The sequence below is a fragment of the Ptychodera flava genome, chromosome 8 (assembly GCF_041260155.1).
Source record: "Ptychodera flava strain L36383 chromosome 8, AS_Pfla_20210202, whole genome shotgun sequence".
NCBI lineage: Eukaryota > Metazoa > Hemichordata > Enteropneusta > Ptychoderidae > Ptychodera > Ptychodera flava.
Window position 1 is genome coordinate 5420292 of NC_091935.1, and position 24709 is coordinate 5445000.

Here is a 24709-nt window from a genome sequence, read left to right on the forward strand (position 1 = left end):
TAACATGCAACTTCAAAATCACTTCAACTCCCAAAATATCGTATCACTTGACAATACACCCTCTGTGTGCTCAACGTCAAGCGTTGACACTGGAATCCTTGTCCGGACAAGAAATACGATTGAATAAAGGCTGGCTAATACTTTTGTATTTCGACAAACTTTGCGATAAGAAAGTGTATCGTTCTTGAAAAAAAATAAGTATCATAAGTCACAGCTGTTGTCCCTGTAATCTTGATACAAAACCTCAAACTTTATGATACATAGGACGTGAATCGTTGTTGAAATTTCACGCGACTGACACGGGTTGCTATAATCACAGAGTCTGTGTATATATGTGAGACTAGTCGATGACCTCTGTACGGTGTTTGATAATGACAAGGGATCAGCAATGCCACGATATACGAAACAAACTGCCACGAAAAACGACCGCCGATTCGACAATACGCGTATGACGTCAAAGACTTCTTTTAATAGCAAGAACCACATCATGAGAGAGAAAGTCACTGCTACAGTGGTGGTTTTTCCCGCAAGATTCTGTGTCCGGTGATCCACATAATTCTTTGCGAATATTTCGTCATCAAATCTGTAAAATTTGAATGGTGTCAATATTTACGGATATTATTAATCAAATCAGCTGTACATAATAGGACTGCGTTTGCTTTACGCATTACCAGTTTCAGTACGCCGAAGGCCCTTACTTGTATGACGTAATTGCAACCTGGAGGGTATGGTTTAATCATTCATTTTCATTAACTATTAATAATTCATTAATATAAGATATGTGTAGATAGTTTATCGTCGATAATTCCCCTCTGTGCTATGTCAAATGTACACACGTGATATCAATATGCCAAAGAGCTTGGGAAGACTTGGACATACAGTACATAAGGTACTACGTGCCTCGAAAGTGAAAGATTTAAATTTTGCTCAAACTTTCCTTAAGAAATCTTTCACCCATTCTCTTTCAAAATCATGATAAAAATTGGGGGTCACCATGCAAATTTTGGTTCTAGAGAAACCAATAAGCCAAGATTTACCGATATTTTATATTCAAAATGGCCGTCATTCCTGTGTTACCTCTATTGAGTAAAGACACTTTTCGAATTTCGAAAAACTAAGTTGGTGAAAAGTTTTCTTATACCAAGCGCTTTAAAATGAACCCCACAAGTGGTAGATCAGAAAAGAATTGTAAAAGTTTGAGAGTCCGAATATCTATCCCCTAGGGGCGTTCTACCTTAATGATGGCAGCAAATACACATCAACAACAGGTTTTCCTAATATCGATGACAGCCCATTTCGTGGCTAAAGTTTAATCATAGGCAATTTCTGTTTCCCAGATTGAACTTCGAGGTATGGAAATTTATTCACATATGTACGTGATGTAGGGATAAGATGTTGTGAGTCACCAAAGGCCTGACTCACATCTTGAAAATATATTAAATAACATCGGCGCTAGAAACGAATTCAAACCCTGTTGAGATTTTCAAAGTAACAAAGATACTGATGTCCCATGTACGTACAATATGCACAATAAGTTTCAGTTGAGGCAATGAAACTAAAGCTATAAATATCTATTGCATGTGCACTGAAAAGAAATAAAAAGCAGACCCTGTTTGCATAAGCCGTAAAAATGTCGAGTTATGCTCACAGACACCAATTTGCATTGATTTCTCTCAGGGGAATATTGCCATAGCTGTGCATATCTTGGAGCAATACAAACTGTCGTATATTTTGATGTTTGAGACGTGCTCGATTCAACAGCAATTTTGATATCTTGATGTTCGTGTAAATAATGAAAGCCTACATCAAAATGAGCGTTGTACCGATAACAGGATTTCATCCATATCCAGTACGCTTTGTTTCTGTTTAAAGTAATAGGAACCAAAGGCCTAGTATGTTTCCTGCTGGTGCGTCCGATTATTAGCACACAATGCATCATGGTTCGTTTGTTACACAGCGCTGTAAAACTTGCCAATTTAACATGTGCGTGAGTGATTTACAACCTGCCTGTAGTGGCCTTTCAGCTTGTTATCAACAGCACATAAATGTTCACTACAAACTTTCAAATGATATTCATTATAGACTTGCACCGATTCATGCTGCAAGAGAATAAATTTTGCAGCCCAAATCAATTAACCAGTAAAGGAGATGTGCGTGATGTTTCGTTAAACTGTGAGCGCCTTTCAATCGATTTCTTTTGCAGATTGTACACCATCCATACTTAAAGGTATACTGTCATCTGTTCCAATTTTGCCACAGTTACCATGGAAAGAGAAAATCTAACCAATCACAGATTTTAAGCGGGTGGCCGCTTTTTAAAAATAGCACCCTAACATGGGCATTTTGAATACCAAGGAACACCCTTTGACCATATATGGGCATATTTAGATTACAGGTGACTGTATACCTTTAAAGTGAAACAGATCTCTGACGATTCCTTGGCGATCACATGACAATTGCGAGTGCGTATAAAATCTATAAAATAAAAAAAATGAAATCGCGTCGACGCCGCTGCAAGGTGGCCGTGGAAGAAAGAAAGAAAGAAAAAACAAGAGAAACTGGCTAACCTCGTTATGATTGGAATACGAGATAAAATCGTAGATCCATTAGTGCGACTTTCCACGATATGGCAAATAGTAAGGTTGTCTCTCATCAGAGTCAATGATGCATACGTCATTTCGTCTGATGAGATGATCTAAATGTTGTGGAAGTAAATACGGGTACGTATAACACTCCTACACATTTTCTAAATATAAAAAATAGTACAAAAGTATAAAAGCTATGGAAATACAACACATTGTGCACATTGCGATGTTGTTGTTGACAAATGAATCCAGAGTGAATTTGTTTGTCTGCTATAGCACTGACCAATATACTCATACAAGGTGTCTTGACAAGCAGGTAACTGGAACTTTCGACGTTAGAAGACTATTAAAGTAGCTTTTTTATGGATGGCAGGATAAAATACTGGTAAAATCCATCAAAAAGATACAGTGTAGTTAATGGAGCTAGTCAGACAATTTGCAGTCATAATGATCAATGTAATACACAAACAAGCCTGTGAGATAGGAGAATGTTTTATAACCTACTTGCGGTAGAAATTTTATGTGCTTCACATGTGAATGATGCCTGTATAGGTCACGTGACAGCCTTATGTTAACAGCATCAAACAGGAACCTTAGGCCAGGCGCTAACCTTGCTCACTTCCTATGTATATCAATTTAAAAGATTATCCAATTATCTGTCATATCGCGACATATGGTTCAGTTTTTTCTACATTGCCAAATTAACCATGCAAATTAGTGTCACGTGTTTCAATGACGTCTATCATATTTAGAGGTTTTCAAAATGTTGCTACATTTGCCAACAAATCGCAATAGCTAAATTTAAATTATGCAAGTTTCATTCACCGAAACAGATAATTTGCTGTCATTTACTTAGTAATTCCTTACGGGCATATGTCTATAAAATTTGTCTCTCGTCCAGACATTAAATTTCAAATAAAAAATTACCTGAAATACACAGACCCAAGTAAAGTCCTCAGAATACCCACTCATCTATTTTAGGTTTTGCATTTTTATTTTTGCAAAGTCATCGTTGTTAAAATTTGATTACATAAATAATAAAAATAATAATAACATTCTGCTGGTACATTGTCATTAGACAAAAGTAAATATCCCAGTTGAATGTCAAATTAGACTCACTTTTTAAAAAAAATTGAACGCTACGTGTGACTGACTCAGCAAACATTAAAATGTGCTATAGATGATCGGCTGTTTCAGGGTAAAAAAACCCATAAAAACTCGATCGAGCTTTACAACGAAACCACGACCCCTACTCAGGGTTTCCATAGCGAGCTATATGTTTAAGTTTTTCACTCTGATCAAAACAGTCACTACAAGCGTACATTAATCCATCATATTCTTTTAAATATCTGTATTTAAAAACGCCTCGTATCCATAACCTCTATTACTTTTGAAGACAACTCCCTGCGTGTTTTCAAACAAACAGTGGATATTACTAATTTCAAACCTAATAGTCCCAGGCTTTGTTCAGCATAAAGGCCAGTAAAACAAGAGGAATTCTGCCAAATTTTGCTCTTTCCATGGGCGCGGCCAGAGGCCAATCCATACAGTGAAACAAAAGTGCTCCGGCCTATGTACCGATTTTCCTGGTACAGTGTTGTCGGAAATATTATTTTTTCTCCAGCGTTTGACATTCTGGTGTCAGGTGACGGAACTGTAAAACTGTTGTTGTATGCATCTAAATTTATCACAGTGATTACCATAACACGAAACACATCATCTGCACGTAAACAGAGTGTCGACGACAGAACACGTCGGTACACATCTAACAATTGGACGGCAAACATTTCCCCACTGGCCGCTTTTAGTAAATAATTAACCTATCAAAGGTTAGCGATGGCGATGTCACCTGCTTGTCAGGATCGTTTCCGTCGTAAACTCGGTACATATTTACAGAATGGGCGACAGGAATTATAGTATCAGGTCACGATATATGCCCGTCTTTCGAAGTATCAATGTTGTCAAGGTCGTTAGGGTTTGGTGTGCGAAAGATATCGATACGATATTCTGGCATGACGAGGCAGATGACGTTGAACTTCACAGCAACTTTCGTCATGTAACGAAATTCAGAAAGTCACTCGAATTCGGCAAAAAGACTTGGCCCTGTTAAGTACAGGTATTTCTCATTTCTATCAATTATTTTACCCTGCTTATGGAAGAAATGCGTCACTTGGGTGATCTGACAGTCAATACATCGATGTGCATTTTAAAAATAAAGTCTTTGCAGCTGTAACTATCAATAGTAATGCTGTGCCTTATCATGGTCTTCTCCAAATATCGTGCAAAAACGCTTATTGCAGAGTTTTCAAATCGTCAGCCCGGTCCTAAAATTTGCGATGTCTAATGTTATCATTGGAAACAATCTCAGTCCGGAGGAAAATGTTGATGCCATCAATAAAATAGCATACTGTATGCATTTCGTTGTGTTTTCAAGGAAATACAAACAAACAAACAAATAAACAAACAAACGTTATTGTAACACAGTTCTTTTAGCCATATGACAAAACCTTTCTTCTATTTAGTTATTAGTCAGATTTACCCGTGAATACGAGGGACAGTTCAATAGCGTCCGACGAATGCATATGACCTGACTCTGATAGTTTCCCTTTATCCTTATGCCTTCAGCCTTGTTTTAATACAACACTATGGATTCGCAAGGCAGGGTAAATTGTTACATATTGGCCACACTGTGCTGTACTTTCTCCTTTACGCCTACACGAGTAGAGCCATAGAATACTGATGATGCGGAAATAGACGGAAATAAAAAAAACTCGGCAGTGAACAGAGTGAACAAAACGTCACTTTTTATCAAACACACGCGCAGACACACACACAGTCACACACAGACTCACACAAACACACACACACATACATGTGTGTGCATGTGTACACGGCATGGGATTGGCTGACACTTTCGAAACTTATATTAAATTGATGCAAGCTGACAATATGGCATTATGTCATTCGCAGGCAGTCCAATGCTTCACACTTGCGTAAATGGAGTATATATATCTTTCCTTGAAAAGATCTTCTTTTGACGAAGAGATACAAGGAAGGCGTGCGTACGCCACGGAGGTTTAATAAACTAGCCAATACCCGAAAAGATGAGAGGCGACGTATCCTGGCTTTTGATGTAGATTGAAGAGGCGAGTATTCAAAAATTATGATGCAATGATGACTTTTCCAAATCAAATACATGTATGGGTGACAACAAGTAATCTGATTCATTTGATTGGCCTGAGCTTCGATCTATGTACGTACATAAACGCTGCTCTCTCTCTCTCTCTCTCTCTCTCTCTCTCTCTCTCTCTCTCTCTAACAATTTTACCATTATGACACAAGAACACTAGACATGTGTGGAAATTGTCTAGTATTTGAGATTTTCGTGGACTACACAAGGGAATAAATCAAACCTACATACTACACTCTTTAATGATAAAATTTTAAGTTCACCCAGTCGGCCATATCGCTGACACCCACATTATCTACAAAAAATGCAGTAATTGCACGGCATCTTGCCGAACAATAACAGGCTCAAACGCATTTTGTATGTATGTATGTATGTATGTATGTATGTATGTATGTATGTATGTATGTATGTATGTATGTATGTATGTAGGTAGGTAGGTAGGTAGGTAGGTAGGTAGGTAGGTATATGTATGTATGTATGTATGTATGTATGTATGTATGTATGTATGTATGTAGGTAGGTAGTAGGTAGGTGGGTAGGTACCTACGTAGGTAAGTAGGTAGATAGGTAAGTAGATAGGTAAGTAGGTGTAATTAAATTATTCATTTATTTATGCTTTTTTTATTCATTTATTTATTCATTTATTCTCTGATTCTAACTTCTGCAAAAAACATGTCATCAAGGTAGCAGTTATATTAATCAATCTATACAAGGAAACTGTTACCGTAATCATATTCAAACAAAAATAGAAATTGGACTTTGCTGGTACACAGGTTTCCTGTCGACGAATGTTTAATTGTTGCTTTTATCTGTTTTGTTTGTTTGTTTTATTACCGTCACCGATGAGACTTTGGCTGTAGTCAGATGCTACTCATGTCTATTTCTCAAAAGACAGTATGTTTCTTGGTTTCTATTGACGTAAGACATTTGTGTGAAAAAATCTTTTGTTTGCAATTGTATGGCGATGTCTTTCAAGTGAGGTCAACATGTCACAGCCCCGCCTATACGATGACGTTTATTGTAAACACAACCTTATACGGAAAGATATTGGACCGCGTTATTCAGGTAAAAGGGTTTCAACTATGTTTCTATGGTTTATTGAAAAAAGTTGGCACATCTATTTGAGAATAGGCGAACCTTGGCTGAAGACAGGTTCCCAGGCAGTTAAATGCAGTGTTAGAGGAAAGGGGAAATGAATGGTGAACCCCTTTAAGTCACCAGTAACCAAATTTCATTCTCACCCCTACACAAAATGGTTTATTCCTGCTGACAAACCTTCCCATGACATCGTGACCCGAACATTCTATTGTAATGCAACGACCACACCACTGACGACAGCCTATCAGCAGGTACACTTCGTCCCTCCCTTGTTAAAACCCGGCTTTGAAGATTTTGCATACAGACTGTTTTCAGAGTAGCCAAGGGCTATCTGTGTCAATAGACCCATTCACAACGAGTTTACGCGAAGGCACGAACCATTACAGGAGCCACAACAAATTTCTCGTAGAAACGTGTTTTGTTTTGTGTTTTAACTGGAGGATATAGCGTTGAATTTCTACCACTCTGATTGGTTGAGTCAAGCGGACACCTGTTTTCGACTGAGGACTTTAACACGTGGTTTGTCAACGTAATTTTACCTCCGTTCTCGATAATCCGTCGTGTCTCCCTGAATACGGCCTCACAGCACAAAGAAGGACTTCCCCGACGTCACGTACCGCCTCTCTCTCTCTTAGCTCATCTACTCAACCAATAGGTCGATTGAAAATTGTATATTGTCGTCGGAAGCCACACAAGCAGAGAGCACACGAATGAAGGATGTCCAGGGACAGATGGCGAGACAGCTCGAAGCGGGAACAAGCAAGAATGGACAAAAGCCAGGGAGCGAGAAGGGCAGCACTGAGAAACTAGCCGACAGTGTTGATACGGCACCCAGTGTCATTGTCGACCCTGACACGGGAGTACAATATGTACGTGGCCGTTTGATGGGAAAGGTGAGACGATATTTTAAAGATACCGAGCTCTTTTATGCACCATTTCATGTGACCATAACCTCGACATATTGTATATCTGTTATCGTTGAAAACGATCTCGAAACGTAAAAGTGTTTATTTTTAATGGACTAGATTTCTCATCGGTTCACACGCCAACATTGTAGAAAGTTATTCATTAGCTATGCTGAGGTAACGTTGTTATATTATCACCCGTGAAATACACTGTATACACCGCCGGATCCGGGTTGGCCTTAAAATGACACAGCCGCCAGACATACATTGTGAAAACCCGCCGTTGAAAAGGCTTTGAGAGAGGGAACAAGACGCGTCTTGTTACCCCGAAGTGGTTCCAGTCCATTCGAGAACAGGGCATACCGGACCTCTCAAACAAAGGACAACCCTGAGAACTCTCTCAATACTAGGAAACCAATCAGCCGTGCTGCGCCACGTCTTTTTACCTTGTAACAGCGTATGTGTCGTATACTGGCTCTCGGTGACCTAGCCTTGTTTGTTGTCGGCTTTCGGCTAGGTAGGTCAGTCGGCGACGGTTTCATGTATACGTTCACAATAATAAAAGCTTGTCAAGCAGAGCTTCATAGGGCCTTATTGGAATGTCACCCCAATTGGGTGTCTTCAGGAGTTCCGTTAGTCAGTCATTCTTTATCCCTATGCTATCCGAATTCTAAAGTTGTGGACCGATGAGGTCATATATCATAGCGAAACTACAGTGGTATGTTACTAACTCGTTCCATCCCACGGTATCACTTTGTACCGGGTTGGCCAGCACAACCCAGGCATGGCAAAGTGTCTGCCCGAACTTTGCTTTAATTAGATTCCAGACAGTGTTGTCCCTAACTGTAGACTTCACAACACCAGCAATGATTTTAAAGTCTAGCATATATACAAAATGTTGATATATTTAACGTACGTCATGATTGGGATTTTTGTCCCTCAACAACTGGAAAATAAGTTTTGGATATTTATACTCAAAACTCGACAGAGTTTACCCCGTGGGTAAACTGAAAATTGCAAAACTGCGCTTTTACACTTTCACTACGGTTTGCGTTTTTCAAACGCCATATTTGCCTTCTGTAATGAGCAAGCTACGTGTGCCTTTCCCAGGGACACCCGAGTTGGGCTGTCAATATCACTTCGCTAGCATCAATTGACCTAGCTTATTCATAGCGAATGTGCTTCCATCGCGCTGTTAATGTTTGATGCACGGCCTCTGCCTTATTCTCAGTCAGCAGAACGGACATATCACCACATAATTTTTTTTTTGGTGTTGATCACTTTTAATTGCTTTAACGATTATAACCCGATAATGCCATCTTCATTTTGTGCTAATGAGACGTCAATATACAAATCATGGACAATTTACTCCAGACGTTTAAATAATTTTCCCGCCATAAAGCGGTCTGCTTTGAATACGCACACATTGTAGGTCTATACATACCGGAAATCGCTCATCGCACAAAAAACCTGAACACCCCTCCCCCCCCCCAAAAAAAAATCAAAACCCGTCAAGATCATACGTTTATGAACCCTGGATAAAGAAACAGAGTCGTGATGATGCGAGATTTCAACCATCGGCCACTGCTAATTTCAATCATGTTTGGAATTCCTCGTGAGGTTTAAAGCCATCAACAAAATGGCGTGTCCTCACGCAAAGCCGAGAATAGTGTCAGAATCACGTTATTGATCGCCGAATAAATTAGGTTGGTTATTTGTCGAGCTGCCCGTTATTTAAACAAAATGCTTATCTACCATTGCGAGGACTGACGAACAGTTCGTGTATATATATTTTAGTGTTCACAAAAGCCGGAAGAATGGCCGTCTAAATGATAATCTATGTATACTTTGTATACATTTTGCAGCTTTTGTAAAGCCAACCTACTTTTCAGTGCTGCTTTATCTGGTTGATTATAAATGGTTGACATTCACAGGCCTTGAAATCTACCCCTTGGACTGTGTATTTATATTATATACTTGTAACAATGGAGCTTCAGTTTATATCAGCGGAAAAAACATAGATGTATACTTTCAGATAAAATTTAAACGGGGCGGTTTACTGTTACAAAGCATCTGATCACCAGATTATGGCGTCAAATTTCGGCCTTGCGACCGGTCGCCTCTTCCTCGTGGAAAACAACAAGGCCGAAGAGAAGTCGTTCCCTCGCAGCCTAAAGTGTGTACCACCCGGATTTTGTCACGTGGCTGATATGAGACAGAGAAAGCTCATTGTGTTGTCATTTGGTGGTTATACCTCGACTGTCTCATTGTCAGTCGGGGAGCGGAGGATCACGAGTATCGTGAAACAGAAGATTCATTTAGCATCACAAAGAGTACAAGGCATTCAGTTGAAGCAACATCCGTCATTATTCCCAGTTTCAATAAGGAAATCAGATTATATCTAGCTCTCGTATCCTTTCTGTTGACACGAGTCTCAATTTATGTCGACCCTTCCTTTAAAAGTTTACTGAGAAGACTAGCTTGTCAACATGTCTCCGGTCAATACAAAATCCAACTGATACAGCATAGAAAAAAAAAAACATTCCAGGAACATTATCCGAGAGCCGTATATTATTGAACTATAATATTGTAAATAAAAACTGTATTTCTAAAGTTCCCGCTGACGCAATCCAAATGATATCAATAAAACAGAAGTGCCATCAAGGGTCGTGGTCATGGAAAGACAAACCCATGGATAGTGGAACGCTTGGTATTTGTTCTTCTCTTTGTGACACATATTAAACGAATGCTAGAATTTCCCAGGGATATAGTGTCCCCAAGCGCAAGCAATTTGCCAGGCGACCACAATCATAAAAAAATATTACGTATCGCAGATATTTGGCATGCACAATTTAGTTTCGCATATTGAATTTTCTCGTTTCTGTATTACTTGTTTTGGGTAGTTTATACCTTTTGAGTTGAAGACTGTGCAATTGCCAGATTCGCGACGGACGAGAGTTCCACCGTTGCCGTGCACATAGAAATCATTCGTTACTTAAATGATTATTACTAAAAATTAATGGTTAATGCGGAAACTTCAAAATTAATGCGCATAGTATACGAGGAAGTGGTGAACTAGTAAAATTTCCAGACTGCAAAATTAGCATATTTTCTATTGCCATTTGCAACTGCGGAAAGGAAACAGTCTAAATATAGAAAACATTATGGAATGGAAAATAAGATAGCGGTAAGTAATGTAAGCCATAGCGTGATGTGTCAGTCGAAGTCGTGATCGCGTGACTGTGGAATACGCAATCCGCAATAGAATCGTACAACGACTTAAAAAATATCAATCCATGTCCGGAAGACCTCAAATCCACTTCATACCAGTTCTCTTCATTTTCATATCGAAAGTGTCACGCAACTATGTTTTGTTCGAAATCACTAATAAGATTCAAGATGTCCTCAAGGCGATTAGGGATTCATTCTGTCCTCAATGACTAAAGATGTTTTTGATATGTTAGCTAATTTCAACAATGCATCTATAGTATTAAAAGTGAAATTCCTTTTCATCTAGGATTTAAATATTTATGGAACCTATAATATAGGGATACAACATTTTTTCGGTGACTCAAACACTGACTCTAAGGCTAAACCATTCTGATGTCGGATATCATTAGCACCCTCCTAGGACTTTCCAGCACTACTATGATTTCAGTTGACGGAAAGGGGAACGCTAAAAGAAGCCCCCCCCCAATCCCTCAACAACATTTATGAGTTTGTGTTGAGGCAGTATGTTGAGCAATGAAACACGAAATTGTCGCGTTAAACGGTTAAGGGCAAGACAGGTCGGTTCTTACACTTTAGCATATTAATCATTAGCTCTAACGTACTCAGTACTGCAAGTGATTTACTTGTAGAGGCCGAGTGTTTCGTTGGTTTTAAAAGGTTTATAATCTGTTTCTTCAATCTGATAAAAACTCCTATTCCACACAAGAGCGAATTGTGATACCCCATTCGTAAATTGATATATCTATGACAATATTCAATGCCTGGAGTGCACTATGACACATTCTTCAGTGCTCTCAAAGGCATGAAAATTATAGATTACAACAAGGGCTACACAAATCTATGTTTATTTTCTTGATATTTAAAATGCAGTTTCCTATTATCCTCCTGAAGTACTTTTGAACTACTCAGTGTTCATTTTGTAAACACAGCCTCTTCCATGCTTAATGTGTTTAGTTATCGCCGACAAATAGTCCTGGAGCTGGCTGGAACTCCTTTGTCAACAATGACATTGTATATTGTACACATAGTATTTGCACAGCTAATACGGAGTTTCTGCATAATCAAGGCAAAAAAGAGAAAATATTATCAAAGTTATTGCTATTTTCCCTTTAGTCCATAAGATATAATATATTCAATTTTTGTATAAAATTTACAATGTGCAGTACAGAGTGGACAAACATTTGTGCTTCGTGACCTTTATTTCGCTACATTCGTCTTCAAAAACAGTTAACGTTTTCTTGCGTGTACACATCCATCAAACCTACATAGAAGGCTGTGTAATGATCATCTTTACTACATCAATAGTGAACTCCGATATCCTAAAATTGATATCAAACTTCATGCCAAACCTTAGTGAAGATTCAACCAGATCATATCAATACTGCATACAATTCACTCGAAATACTAACCTGAAAGCACTTTCTGCTGTGTACATCATATGCCACGCAATAGGCGTTAAAATTCTAGGGGTAGTGAAAAAAACCTGCCAGTTTATGTACAATAAACAGCATGTCATATGATGCCATATTTATAGTCTAGCTTATATTATGGCTGACGACAGATGAGTTATTTCGCCCTAATTATTACCTTGCTGAATACAATATCTCCGCGAAAACTAAAATGCACGTGCTATACAGGTTAGTTATGCAAATTAGATGACGTTTAAATGACTTCACTTCTCAAACGTGTTCTACACTAATGCTGCACTGTAAGTGAGGCTACCCACAATCCCCTTGATTTGTGCACTCAGACACTGTTTGCTAAAGGCTTCTTCACTTTTATTAGTTTCTCAACAATTTCAAAGTTAGAATTCAATTTCAGGATTATTTGTTAAAACTATGTTCCAAAATTATCGATTATGTTTAAAATTCAAGAGTAAATTAGATAAAAAGTTGATGTTTGAAGGTGCTTAATATTGTACACCTGTTAAGATAAAGTTATCACCAACTGAGATGGTCTCATCAGACCTCCTGTCAGACATGCAAATTTCCTTTGTCATGAACACTAAAAATCAATACCCCTTCTTTTGCCAACACAGATGCTACTTGTTTCCCGAGTTTCCTTGAAAATATTGTGGATGCCTGTCAAAAGTCCATGTCGACAAAATTACAAAATTGCTATCTCCTCCGCGGAAAACGGGTTTATCTTCTCATTTATTCACTGTGGGAAATCAGAAAATTATGATTATCGAAACTATGATGTCAGAATTGTGAAATATGGACTGAGCTCTTCTGTGTTCAGAAGAAATTTACTTCAGATCGTGGAGAATTGTGGGTAGCCTCGTTTACTGTGTGCCAGTTTGTTTTTTATTGGCATGGCGCAAGGTGATTTTGTTGCTTTTTCATGTCCTCGAGTCAAAGGTCAGTATATTATAGAATATCTCAGGCGACAAAACGTAGAATGAGAACATAAAAATATATTGCTTGTGTTATTCATGAGCAAATGTGATCGAAAGCTATTGAGACTGAACATGACTCCAAATCGCAAATGGCTTCGGATAAGTTATCGTCTTTGCATCCATCTCGTCTCCATATAATATTGTTCTTCCTCTGCCAAGAAAATTTATTTGTCGCCAGCTTCTCAAATAACAGCTATCATAACTAATAGCCAGCATTACGATTTTCATAAAATTCAAGGAATCCATTGACGTATTTTACTGCTTCTTTGTGGAACGAGGCATTTGTGCAAAACAACACACTGCAATGCATGCATAACGCGGTTTATTTACGCGATTTCCTAGAGTTCAGACAGGATATGAAATAACCAGAGAGAGAAAGTGACAGTTCAACTGGATATGATGACGTATTCAAACGCCGCCAAGTCGTCCTTCTACCACCAACTTTCAAATGTCATTCTATTTTCAGGGTGGTTTCGCACGATGCTATGAGCTGAAGGACGCCACGTCGGACACGCTGTTTGCCGGCAAGATTATACCGAAAAGTCGAATCTCTAAGCCACACCAGCGGCAAAAGGTAGGAAGAAGGGCATTCTTATCCCGTCACTTACACCTGTGTCTGCATAAATTGTGGAGGAGATGTCCCCGGGATGATGTGGGAGAAATTGAATTCAGAGTTCCCAAAATGCAAGAAAGACCGACAGATAACAGTGACGACTCGCCATGGGGGATTCTGGCGTAATAAATAATAAAATAATAAACGAATTAATTAATTCATTAATATATTATTGGAATCATAACTTCCTTGTGGGATTTTATTTTTTCGATGAATATCACTGTATTCATATGACTCGTCGTCAGGTGAGGACATTGAGGGAAAATATAAATAAGAGAAAAGCATTTCAAATTGGTTTGATTGAAGTTGCATGCTCGGCCGGAAGTTTGATTGTGGCCCTCTGATAAATTCAACTCTGGAGCAGATTGTTCTTACGTGTCGTTTATTTAAAAAACGGGATAGACAAATTACAGGTGATAATAATAGACCACCAGACGGCGTAATATTTCTGTCTTTTGTTTGTCCGATGATAAAAAGTGCCTTTTGACTTTCCCCCGTCACAGCTGGAACGCGAAATCCATTTGCATTCTCAGTTGGACCACCAAAACGTTGTGCGTTTCTTTAAGTACTTCGATGACGAAGACCATGTGTACATCATACTTGAACTCTGCAATAAAAAGGTTGGTAATCCGCTTTCTCGCCTCGATGCTGAATTTCACACTAGTGTCTCGGTATTGTCATCTGACGTAACCAGTCCTATAAACAAACAAGATACACCTGCATCTAGTGAAGTTGACAAGAAATGGAGTTGTTGAGATGCTAGATGGCTTAAACATTGCAACACCTGCCATTGAAATATCTGTAATGATATTAATTATCATGTTAAAGGATTAAAGGAGAATAATTGATGTCAAAAACTAAAGCCCTATCCTTATTTAACCCTTGTGGTAACTGAGTGCGCACATTTGTACAAGTATCATTTACACCATACGTGTACCATAAAAATCCCTCTAAAAATACGTATCCGTTTCAGTACATGTCCTCGACTCGTTCGGCCTTGAAACGATCATAGGAGTTCAACTATTCTCGTCTCATCGTTCATAGAAAATCATTCCTTCTGTGCGTGTGTCCAATAAAAAACATGCAGAAACAAATTTCAAATGAAGCTTTTGTGTCAACTTGGCACAGTGCATAACTTTTGAACATGTTCAATACCCGGCAATTAAATGATATATCGTACAACTTGTTAAAATTCACCTGCATGGAATTTCATCACCATATGATGAACGGTCGGGATGTAGAATGGATAAATTATTAGCAATGTAAAGGTAATATGTTTCCTGTTGGCAACAGCAGCCGTTAGTGAGTATAATGGATTTGTTCCACCCCCGCCATACGGAGATCCTTTGAATAATTTATTCCTGATATTCTTTTTAAAAGCAGCGTGGAATCAATTTCATGATATTTTTACTTTTGGTATTTCGTTACCGATGCCGTTATCGAGACTTTATTTGCTTTCTGCAGTCTCTTATCCATACCCTGAAGCAGAGGAAAACACTTACCGAACCAGAGGTTCGGTTCTTCCTGCTTCAAATCATCGAGGGTGTCAGATACCTCCAGAGTGTGAACGTAATCCACAGGGATCTCAAACTTGGCAACATCCTGTTGACTGACTCGCTGGAGATTAAATTGGCAGACTTTGGATTAGCCACAAAGTTGGAATTCGATGGAGACAGAAAGAGGTAAGTAGCGCGGCAAACGCCGAGATAAATATGCGTGGGACCGGTTTCATCTTTGCATGATTTCTTGCCCGCATGCCAATGTTATAACGATCGCTTTATAGTTTAAAGAGAATATGCTCTCGAGCTATAGTTTGGCTCACTTTGAAGAATGAAAGTTTCTTAAATCCCAACTTTCCGAGATTCCATACATTGGAGCAAAATTACTCTAATATTCGTGTGTAGCACTACAAAGAACCAGCGTACTAACTTGCATTATTCGTTGCTTAATATTTTCCCGCTGTAACTTGTTTATCAGCGGGTCACGGTGATAATCTGTTCCAATGCAAAACATATAATCGGGAAAATTGAAAACGCGATTAACAAAACTATCATCGGCACAGCGTGTTTGTACTTCGGGTGTATAAGCGAAATGGCTTATGTGTAATTTGATATACAGAACATAAATTTAGACGCGTTTTCTTTGCGAGTGCTTAAATTAGAATTAAACTCTTCCCCTGGCAGGACGGAATGTCAACATCACATAAGTGCACGGGTGTAAACCACTCTGAACCTTGGGTCTTATGTTTTTCAGAGGTATTTACTGGTCATGGCTGGTTAACAATTTTAATGGCGTATCTCCGGTTTGATCACACACATTTTGTAATGTCACCTTGAAGTTTCAGCTTTCAGGAGGGGATGTTTGCGTTATCGGTGTTTGACCATCAACAATCGGTGTCGTGTTCTTTCTTGAGAAGACATTTTCATAAATTAATATTTCGTTATTCTCCTGTGTAGGACGATATGCGGAACGCCAAATTACATTGCGCCAGAGGTCCTTGAGAAAATCGGGCACAGCTATGAAGCAGATATCTGGGCTATAGGCTGCATAATGTGAGTGGCAAATCTTTCCTCCTCTAACGAACTTCAGCATGCACATAAACCTTTAACCTTTTTTCAGGATTTTCCAAAATGCCATGAAATATTTAAAAAACATAACGTCTTTCTGGAGGTATGGCTATTGTCAGTGCCAATCTTTGAGAATTATAGGTGACTATCTTTACAGAGAAAAGTATTAGAGCATATACTTTATGCTTAATATACGTGGAAAAAGGTTGAAAAAGGAAATAAACAGTTTATAGATTTTTAGTAGGCGCCTCGAAAGTGAAAGTCTTAAACTTTTACTCAAACTTTCCTCAATTAAACCTTCAAATATCCCCTTACTAAATCAAGAGTAAAAACCAGGGGCCACCGTAGAAACAAATTACCTGACTTATCGATATTTGAGATTCAAAATGGCCGCCATCCCTGTTTTAACTCCATGGGAAAAAAATTAAATTTCAATCTCGTAAAAACTGAGACTGTGAAATTTTTCTTACTCCAAGAGCTTTAAAATGAGCCTCAACAAGTTGTAGACCAGAAAAGAATTGTAAAAATTGAGAATCCGAATATCTGTCCCCGAGGCGCATTCCACCTTAAGCGTACATTCTTACTGAGCATTTGCTCCAAAGATAACAATGAGGTATTATTTCGTTCTCATGGAATATTGTTACTTGAATAACAGGTATACAATGCTCGTTGGGAAACCGCCTTTTGAAGGTACAACACTGAAAGAAACCTACTTGCGAGTTCGGACCAACAAGTACAGCCTACCTTCAAGTTTACACTCCTCCGCCAAAGACCTACTGAAGCAGCTCTTCAACAGCAGACCAGAGGACAGACCCGCGCTGGAGGAAATTATGCAGCACGAATTCTTCACCCGAGGCTTTATACCCAAAGCGCTGCCTCCATCGGTGTGTCACACTGCTCCCAGGTACGCCACCACTGACCAGGGTGCCGTTGACGTTGTCGACGGTGCCTTCAAGCCGAGCGAACACGAAGGGAGGCGGAGATGGTCGTTCAAATGGCATCAACTCAGAGCAGCTCACAGATCAGCCACAAAAGTAAGTAATGTCCCCTCCATTGAATCACATAAATGATATTATTCAAATGTATATCATAAAATCTGTACTGTAGCTGTACAACCTCAAGTATTCATTGTAAGTTAACAAAAGTAGCTTTTCCTTTCAAAGTTAATATTCTTTACTATCGATTTTTCAAAGGCCGAGCCATTTGAATCTCTTTAGAGAAGTTCCCATCCGGGCAGTGATATAGCGAAATCTGAAGGGAAAAAAATCGCTTAAAAGTGATATTTTGCGAAAACCTGTCAGCATTATACTAGCTTTGAGGCGTTCTAATATATTATAGATTCTTCCAAAAGCCAATTGTTTGTACTCATTATCTTTAGTAAGAGAATTTCGCGCTTTATTCAAAACTAAGGACCTTGTCCGTCCATTTACACAGAGTGCTAGTAAACCTTCGGCTAGCAAACCGCCAACACCACCATCATCGAGCAAGCACAAAGGAACCGGCGAGAAGTCTAAATCCCCAATCACATACGCCATTAAGAATGTAGTTTCGTCTGTGATGGATAAAGGTGAGGGATCAGACCATATGAGAGATTACTTTATGTGCTGAACAATACGAGTAGTTCTTTGCCAGTTTTTTTTAACGAGAATTGCGTACGTAATTCGTCTTTTTTTCTCCGGAATTTGATGGACAGCAATTGTGTTCACTGTCTTTTTTAATCAGCTGTTGCGTGTAGCACTGGACATGGCATTTGAAAGAGAAATCAAGGATTTCATGCTTCTCAATTCCCAGAGGGGAGGCCATACTCGCGGAAGTACCAGCACGTCCTTTGAATTTTGTAGGTTTTCACAATCCCATTTGCTGATTACTTGCATTTGGTAAAGTTAATAATGGTACCAAAGGAAGGTCATATCACATCCGATCCTTGGTTTTTGTAAAAATTGTGCCTTAATTTATCCACAGGCTCAGCTGCCAAGTACACCTACATTCCTCCGGTCAAAGTTCAAGAGATGCTCATGACGTGTCTCAAACATATGCCATCAGGTAAGTCATTTAACATGGCCACCTGCTTGCTTTGCAAAATTTAATATTGGCTTTCAAATGATGGTAGCTCGTTTTCCCTTGTAATAGTCCTATGGCCGCACAAAAAAAAGCAAACGTATTTTCCTATTATGTAAGTATGTACCCCTATGCTGGAACCAAAGATCTTTTGTAATCCCGTTTTTTACGACAGTCCTGTATAATGCATTTTTTTAACTCCCAAGTCGACTACCCATTCAACTGTAATAATTCCCACAACTATTTCAACTTCAGAACCGTACAATAACACACCAAAGTACAATCCGAAGGGATCCGAAGTTCTTTGGGTAACCAAATGGGTCGACTATTCCAATAAATACGGGTTTGGATACCAGCTCTCGGACCGCTCTGTCGGCGTGATGTTTAATGACAACTCCAGAATATGCTTCCTACCGGACCGAAGGTAATTCGAATCCTGTATACACACACAATGTACTCAGTGATGAACTTTTCCCACAGAATAAATATGTACCTATGGGTAAATGATTTGCAAGATAAAGCTAGCTATCTTTATTTTCCGCACTGTTTTTCGTCCAGTGGCAATTTCGTATCTCGCGTCGCTGCTGTTTTGTCTCTCTTTGAAGGCGACTGTGAATGTACCGTTTTGATCAAAATGAGCATTATCTGTCGCATCTCCCACATAAACTTTGTTTTGGATAAAAGCTGTCATATACTATCTTATGAATGTTCAGTATTAATTAAGACACTGAGATAAAATGTGCAAGGAACGGTTATCAGACTTGGACATTACATTCAGTGTCATCTATTTCATTTCAGTACCGTTCAGTACATTGGCGTGGATGGCAGGGTACAGATATTCGGAATGTCATCGGTTCCCCAGAGACTGACCAACAAAGTCACTCTGCTGGACTACTTTGCCACGTACATGGATGAACATCTCATTAAGGTATGTTTATGCGAGCATAAATATTAGCCTTGCCAGGTTGATTACGGTATGTAAATGATCTTGTTAGTACTGTATTTAACGGTCGATGACACATGCAGTGTTTATTTAGAAGGGCAGATATAAGCCCAAACATGTGCATTTGTTACATAATGCCGTTTATCCAGCAAGCCTCCAACAGATCAGTCAAGTGTTTAACCCGATTCCGAGTGAACTTTTGAAACCTTATTGCAACTCAAATGATACACAAGGTTTTTCCTTTGTAACGACGCCAATGACAAGACATAAAACGTTCTTTGAACAATACAAAGACAATGCCAGACTTATAACTAACAGAATACAACGTGAATATACACACAGTTGCTTCATAAACTTACACCTAAGAGATATGTGTTGTGCGTCTCCCTCAGTATAACTTCTAAAAAGTTTCCTTTTTACACTAAGCTTGAATAACAAACACCCACAGCAATCATTCCCTCTGTGGCGTGGTTTTCTCACATTCCTGCTTTCTGCAATCTAAAAACCATGTGGCACCTTTTTATAATTGTTAATGGTGGTCGGTGTATTCCTCTTTTCTTTCTCCCTTTCCTTTCTTCTTGCACAGGGCGAGACAGCGACCTTTCAAAGTCCTCAAATGTCCAGAAAGGTTAATATTACTTTAATCCAGTATCACCATTGTTATAATTTTAGTAATTAAACGCTCTTTCCTTTTCACCTTAAAATAGCTGATGTTCGTGTTTTACAACACTTTCTAGCTGACAAGTGCATGTTCGCTTCCCAAATACTTAGCTTGTCCCTAGTTTTGTTTATCAGTTTCAGAAGTTTATGTTATATCATAGGACGTAGTTAGTAATAATTGCTAATTAGCAAGTGTCCATAGACTGTAGAAGTATGCGTTGTGCGAAGTGTTGAAAGGTTTAATTTGCACACTGCAAGGCTGGCAGCGAATGTCTGTTTGATAAGTAGTCTCTGTGCAAGGTTCACTGTTTTCTGTTGACTGGACAATCAGATCTCTAGTTATGATAGTACTACACCAAGGCCTTGCGCTGCAACGTTTAATTGCTTTGCTTTTCTCATTGCTGATCACGTTCCGAGTGAACTCATTCGACGTAAATGTAAATTGGATTTCTCGGAAACAAACGCAGCGGCACATATCATCCAATTCAACTTCATTTACCAGAGAATACATCTCCTCTCTCGTCAATGTAAAATGGAGAGCGAGAGCGCGCTAGCTTGTACTCTTGACTGAATTTTGTAATTTACTAATGTTCTGTTTTCAGGGTGGCGACTTGGAGACAAGTGAAATAAAGATGAGTCCAACTAAAAAGAAGTTATCTCAGGGTGAACCTGGCACAGCGGTACAGCCATTCATACAAAAATGGATTAAAACCAAAGATTCAATCATAATGTACCTGAGCAACGGAGCTCTACAGGTAATGTCAACGCACATGATTTCAATCTTGTGAAATCGAATAAATTATCCTTTTCAGTATGGCAGAGGGTGTTGTTCAGACAAGGCGTGTGAAACTGTTTTGTCTTGAAATTCTCACCATCAAATATTCGCCAACTATCGTCATTTGATGGATACTATTATTTGTAGCATCTGATGGTTAATTTTATGGTTTGGCAGTTGTACGTTAGCTTATCGTCTGCTTGTCCTTGATACAAGTCATAGCTGTAGCTGATTGGTCAATAACCTTTCGGAGGAGCGAGTCTGATTAATTGACTCGAGGACGATATTAGGATTAATATAGTGCGATAAACCTGAATAAATTATCGTATTAGGTTTCATTGACCTCCAAGTTATTTTTATAACATGTTATGTAGCGCGATCTATGGACAGTTGTTTACTTTTCTTCTCTGTGAGGTTACAAATTTGATAAGACTAAAGAGATGGAACAAGTAAAATCGATTTGTGATGCAATGTTGGAAATTGTGTGAATACATTTCGTCCGTTATTGAAGACCGCAACGCACCGTCTATTAACTGTGCTTCTAGTCATGTCGAGGCCTGGTCCGCAACAATGGAATTATGACGGTACTAGAATCTTGCTGAAGCGAGCGCGAAATGTCACCATATGTTGACATTTATTATGAATGTGTGACTGATTAACTTATGCAAAAATCGTAATTTTTACCAACAGGTCAATTTCTGCGAGGACCACACGAAGGTCATTTTGAACTACAACAACAGTGACCATTTGGTGACCTATGTGGACGAAGAGAGGGCGTGTCACACTTACAGACTGTTGCACGTTGCTCACCATGGCTGCCCTGCCAATGTCTACGCCAGAATGCTGGTCTCTGTCAGCGCCATTAAGACCGTCATCGAGGCTCAAGAGTCCTCTTCCGCTTGCACCTGAGATTGTGTGTACATATATAGTCGTACATTTATAAATAATGAGTTGTATTCCTTTGGGCGACTAACTTGCCCTATCTTGCAAGATGTGAAATACCTCTTATTCAGAATATGATGTATTTACACTCTGCGCTCACTACACATTTACATAATTTGTGAAAAACATAACTGAGAGAATGCCAAACGTTGTTCTCTGGCTGCAAGGAGGTTGATATAGAGATATGATGAAATTTACACGATGTCATTTTCATTTTAAAAAAATTGCTCTATGCATTTGGGTTTCCACAGCAGGTTGAAAGTGGAATTAGGGGATCCCACTTCATATAGACTTACCATATCTGAGGCGACATTAGCGTTGATGGTGCTACGTCTACGTTATTAACTTTAGCGGTAGAGTGGTATGTACGTTCATGTCATTCCATAACATACACGTTGTGATGTCTCCATATCAAAGTTATCAGTTTTTACCTGAAAAAATTGGACTACGATGTAACATTGCATTAATTGACACGACATCCATTCTTCCGCAAATCGAGATGGTATTGAAATTTGAAATCGTACGAAGTGTGGGCTTCCTGGTTTAAATGGATTTTCTTTTTTGAGAGTACTGCGCAGGGTTTTTTTTTGCCATTTGATGCTTTCGAAGTAATTAGGTTTTGTAACGACCTACACAGTTACAGTACGATCAATTCATTGTCGAAAATTCGAACAACATTTTCGGTAGATTGTTTTTCATCTATTTTAAAGCCTTCTAAACCTTGTAAACCATCAAACCTATCTGTGTTACAACGCTGTCAAGCGATATCCTTCCATCAGTGTAATGTTTCACATTGATCGCGTAGATTGCAACATGTTTACCTTAAAGAAAGACGTAGATCAGTTCGTTTTTGTCAGTCAACAAAAATAGTGGCCGTTTAAAACCGCCAGTATACTATAGAGTTTAAAATATAATTATTTTATTAGAGAGAGTAATTTAAGGTCATCCGCTGCATGTGTCTGGGCTAATCTGCACGCGCATGCGTATATAGAAATATATTTCACACAGCTTTAATTTTGATGGCACAGTTCGCTCTCTATCCTTCTATTTATTGTTTGTGATATTGTGCTTTAATGTCTCCAAAAGTACAATTTGTAGATACATGCCGCCATTTTTATGAGCGTTGCAAAACAAATGAAATTTTCATCGCTATCGAAATGACTTGAGGTTGCTATGGAGAGGCGATTTACTAGATGTTTTTGTTTCCGATGCAGTTGTATTTTTTGTTTTGTCTTATCTTATTTGCATGACCGAGATCTGTAGAATGGTATACTGCAGCTTCAAGTACGAAGGAGTATGAAGTTCATTTTCTAAGAAATGTCTCTCCATGTTTCTTTCAAATTGTTTCATGAATGACGCCAGCAGGGATTTCTGTTTCTTGAAAATCTCGCCTTGCATGCTTTTCGAGAAAAGAATTAAAATTCACTTTTGAAACGCTGTACTCAAATCAGGCTGATATTGAATTGTTTTTTGATGCATGGAGTTTCACGGCTTCTACTGACTTTAAATGGACTGATTCCTGACGGTACTTGTGGCATGTTGTGTACCTCATGGTCAATTAATCGGTCTTTAACCTTCGATACAGGACTTGGAAAGTTAAGTCACATCCGAAACAACTGACTCAGTTGTATGTAGAACAGAGGTTTTTCGTCGCCAAAATTTGTCGAAAGCCCTCTTCCCTCTACCTCTATCGTTTTTCACAGTGGTCTTTGGTTGTTTTTAGTTTGATTTATGTTATCATTTTCAGACTTGGTTTTGTTATAGCACCCTGCGCATGGCAGCAAGAAGTCAACTTCAATAACACCATTCGAATCACGTCTTTTTGGAACTGAAAAAAGCTAACATTACGACCTAAATTTTAATAAATATTCAACAATTCTGGTATAAAGTCTTAATTCGTTTTCCAAGTTATTGATATTGACGGGTGTACCAAGGTTTAGCTTTAGTTTAATTTGGATTTTTTTTTCGGAGAAATAAAATTCATTATTTGAAATATTTATGACTGTGCAATGATATGTATCTGTGTATCTATGTATGTGAGTGGGTTAACATATGTATGTTCGTAATGCAATGAGTGTTTTACGTGTTTGTAGGTATGTGCTTAATGTGATATATATGTAATACTATGTTTATGCATTGATATGTACTAGTCTATCTGCCGATCTATCCATATATCTTTGCTTACCTTTTCCTTTTGTTTTGTTTCTATTTTTCCACACATCTATGTAATTATTAAAGCGCCAAGGGTCTACGACCATTGTTTCAGATCTTCACTATACGTCCTCGTTTATTTATCACTGCGATAGGAGAGGCTGCAATAAATAGCGCCACTGACGGTTAGCATGTAAAGTAAATATGTACTACTGATCACTGGCGACCTGAGTTTAATACATGTTGATCATTTCTGCTCTGAAAGAACTCCAGTATAGTAACCTGCAGTTCCTTCGATTACAATATATGGATCGCAGTGGCAACGCTCGTGAAAGGCTCGACAGTCACGACAAATTGTCAGGATTCCGTGTAGGTAATCACCCGAACGGAACCAACGAGCGGGCACCATTATAAACTACAAATCTATTTTTATGTCTCCTGATAGCGTGTATTGCTGCTTCAGAATGACATTTCCTCTCATCCGTACACCTGGACGTCATTCCCTGCTGCACGATTCATTTAACCTCGGAGAACTTCGCTGAAGCCAGAAACATCAGAAGCCGCCCACGGACGTGATTCTGTGATGTCAGCGAT

At 38.8% G+C, this 24709-nt stretch overlaps 1 protein-coding gene across 2 annotated transcripts; it reads left to right on the forward strand.

Moving 5' to 3' along the window:
• The first annotated feature begins 7074 nt into the window (after positions 1 to 7074).
• LOC139138264 (serine/threonine-protein kinase PLK1-like) lies at positions 7075 to 23961 on the forward strand. Of its 2 annotated transcripts, XM_070706572.1 has the most exons (13): positions 7075 to 7765; positions 13873 to 13980; positions 14523 to 14639; positions 15484 to 15701; positions 16476 to 16571; positions 17242 to 17620; positions 18021 to 18153; positions 18549 to 18629; positions 18900 to 19068; positions 19443 to 19572; positions 20174 to 20215; positions 20850 to 21002; positions 21713 to 23961. In XM_070706572.1, exons 1-13 carry the CDS (start codon positions 7583 to 7585, stop codon positions 21929 to 21931), a joined length of 2028 nt encoding a protein of 675 aa, XP_070562673.1. In that variant the 5' UTR covers positions 7075 to 7582; the 3' UTR covers positions 21932 to 23961. The 2 variants fall into 2 exon arrangements, with proteins under 2 accessions (XP_070562673.1, XP_070562674.1); XM_070706573.1 differs by lacking the exon at positions 20174 to 20215.
• The last annotated feature ends 748 nt before the right edge of the window (positions 23962 to 24709 follow it).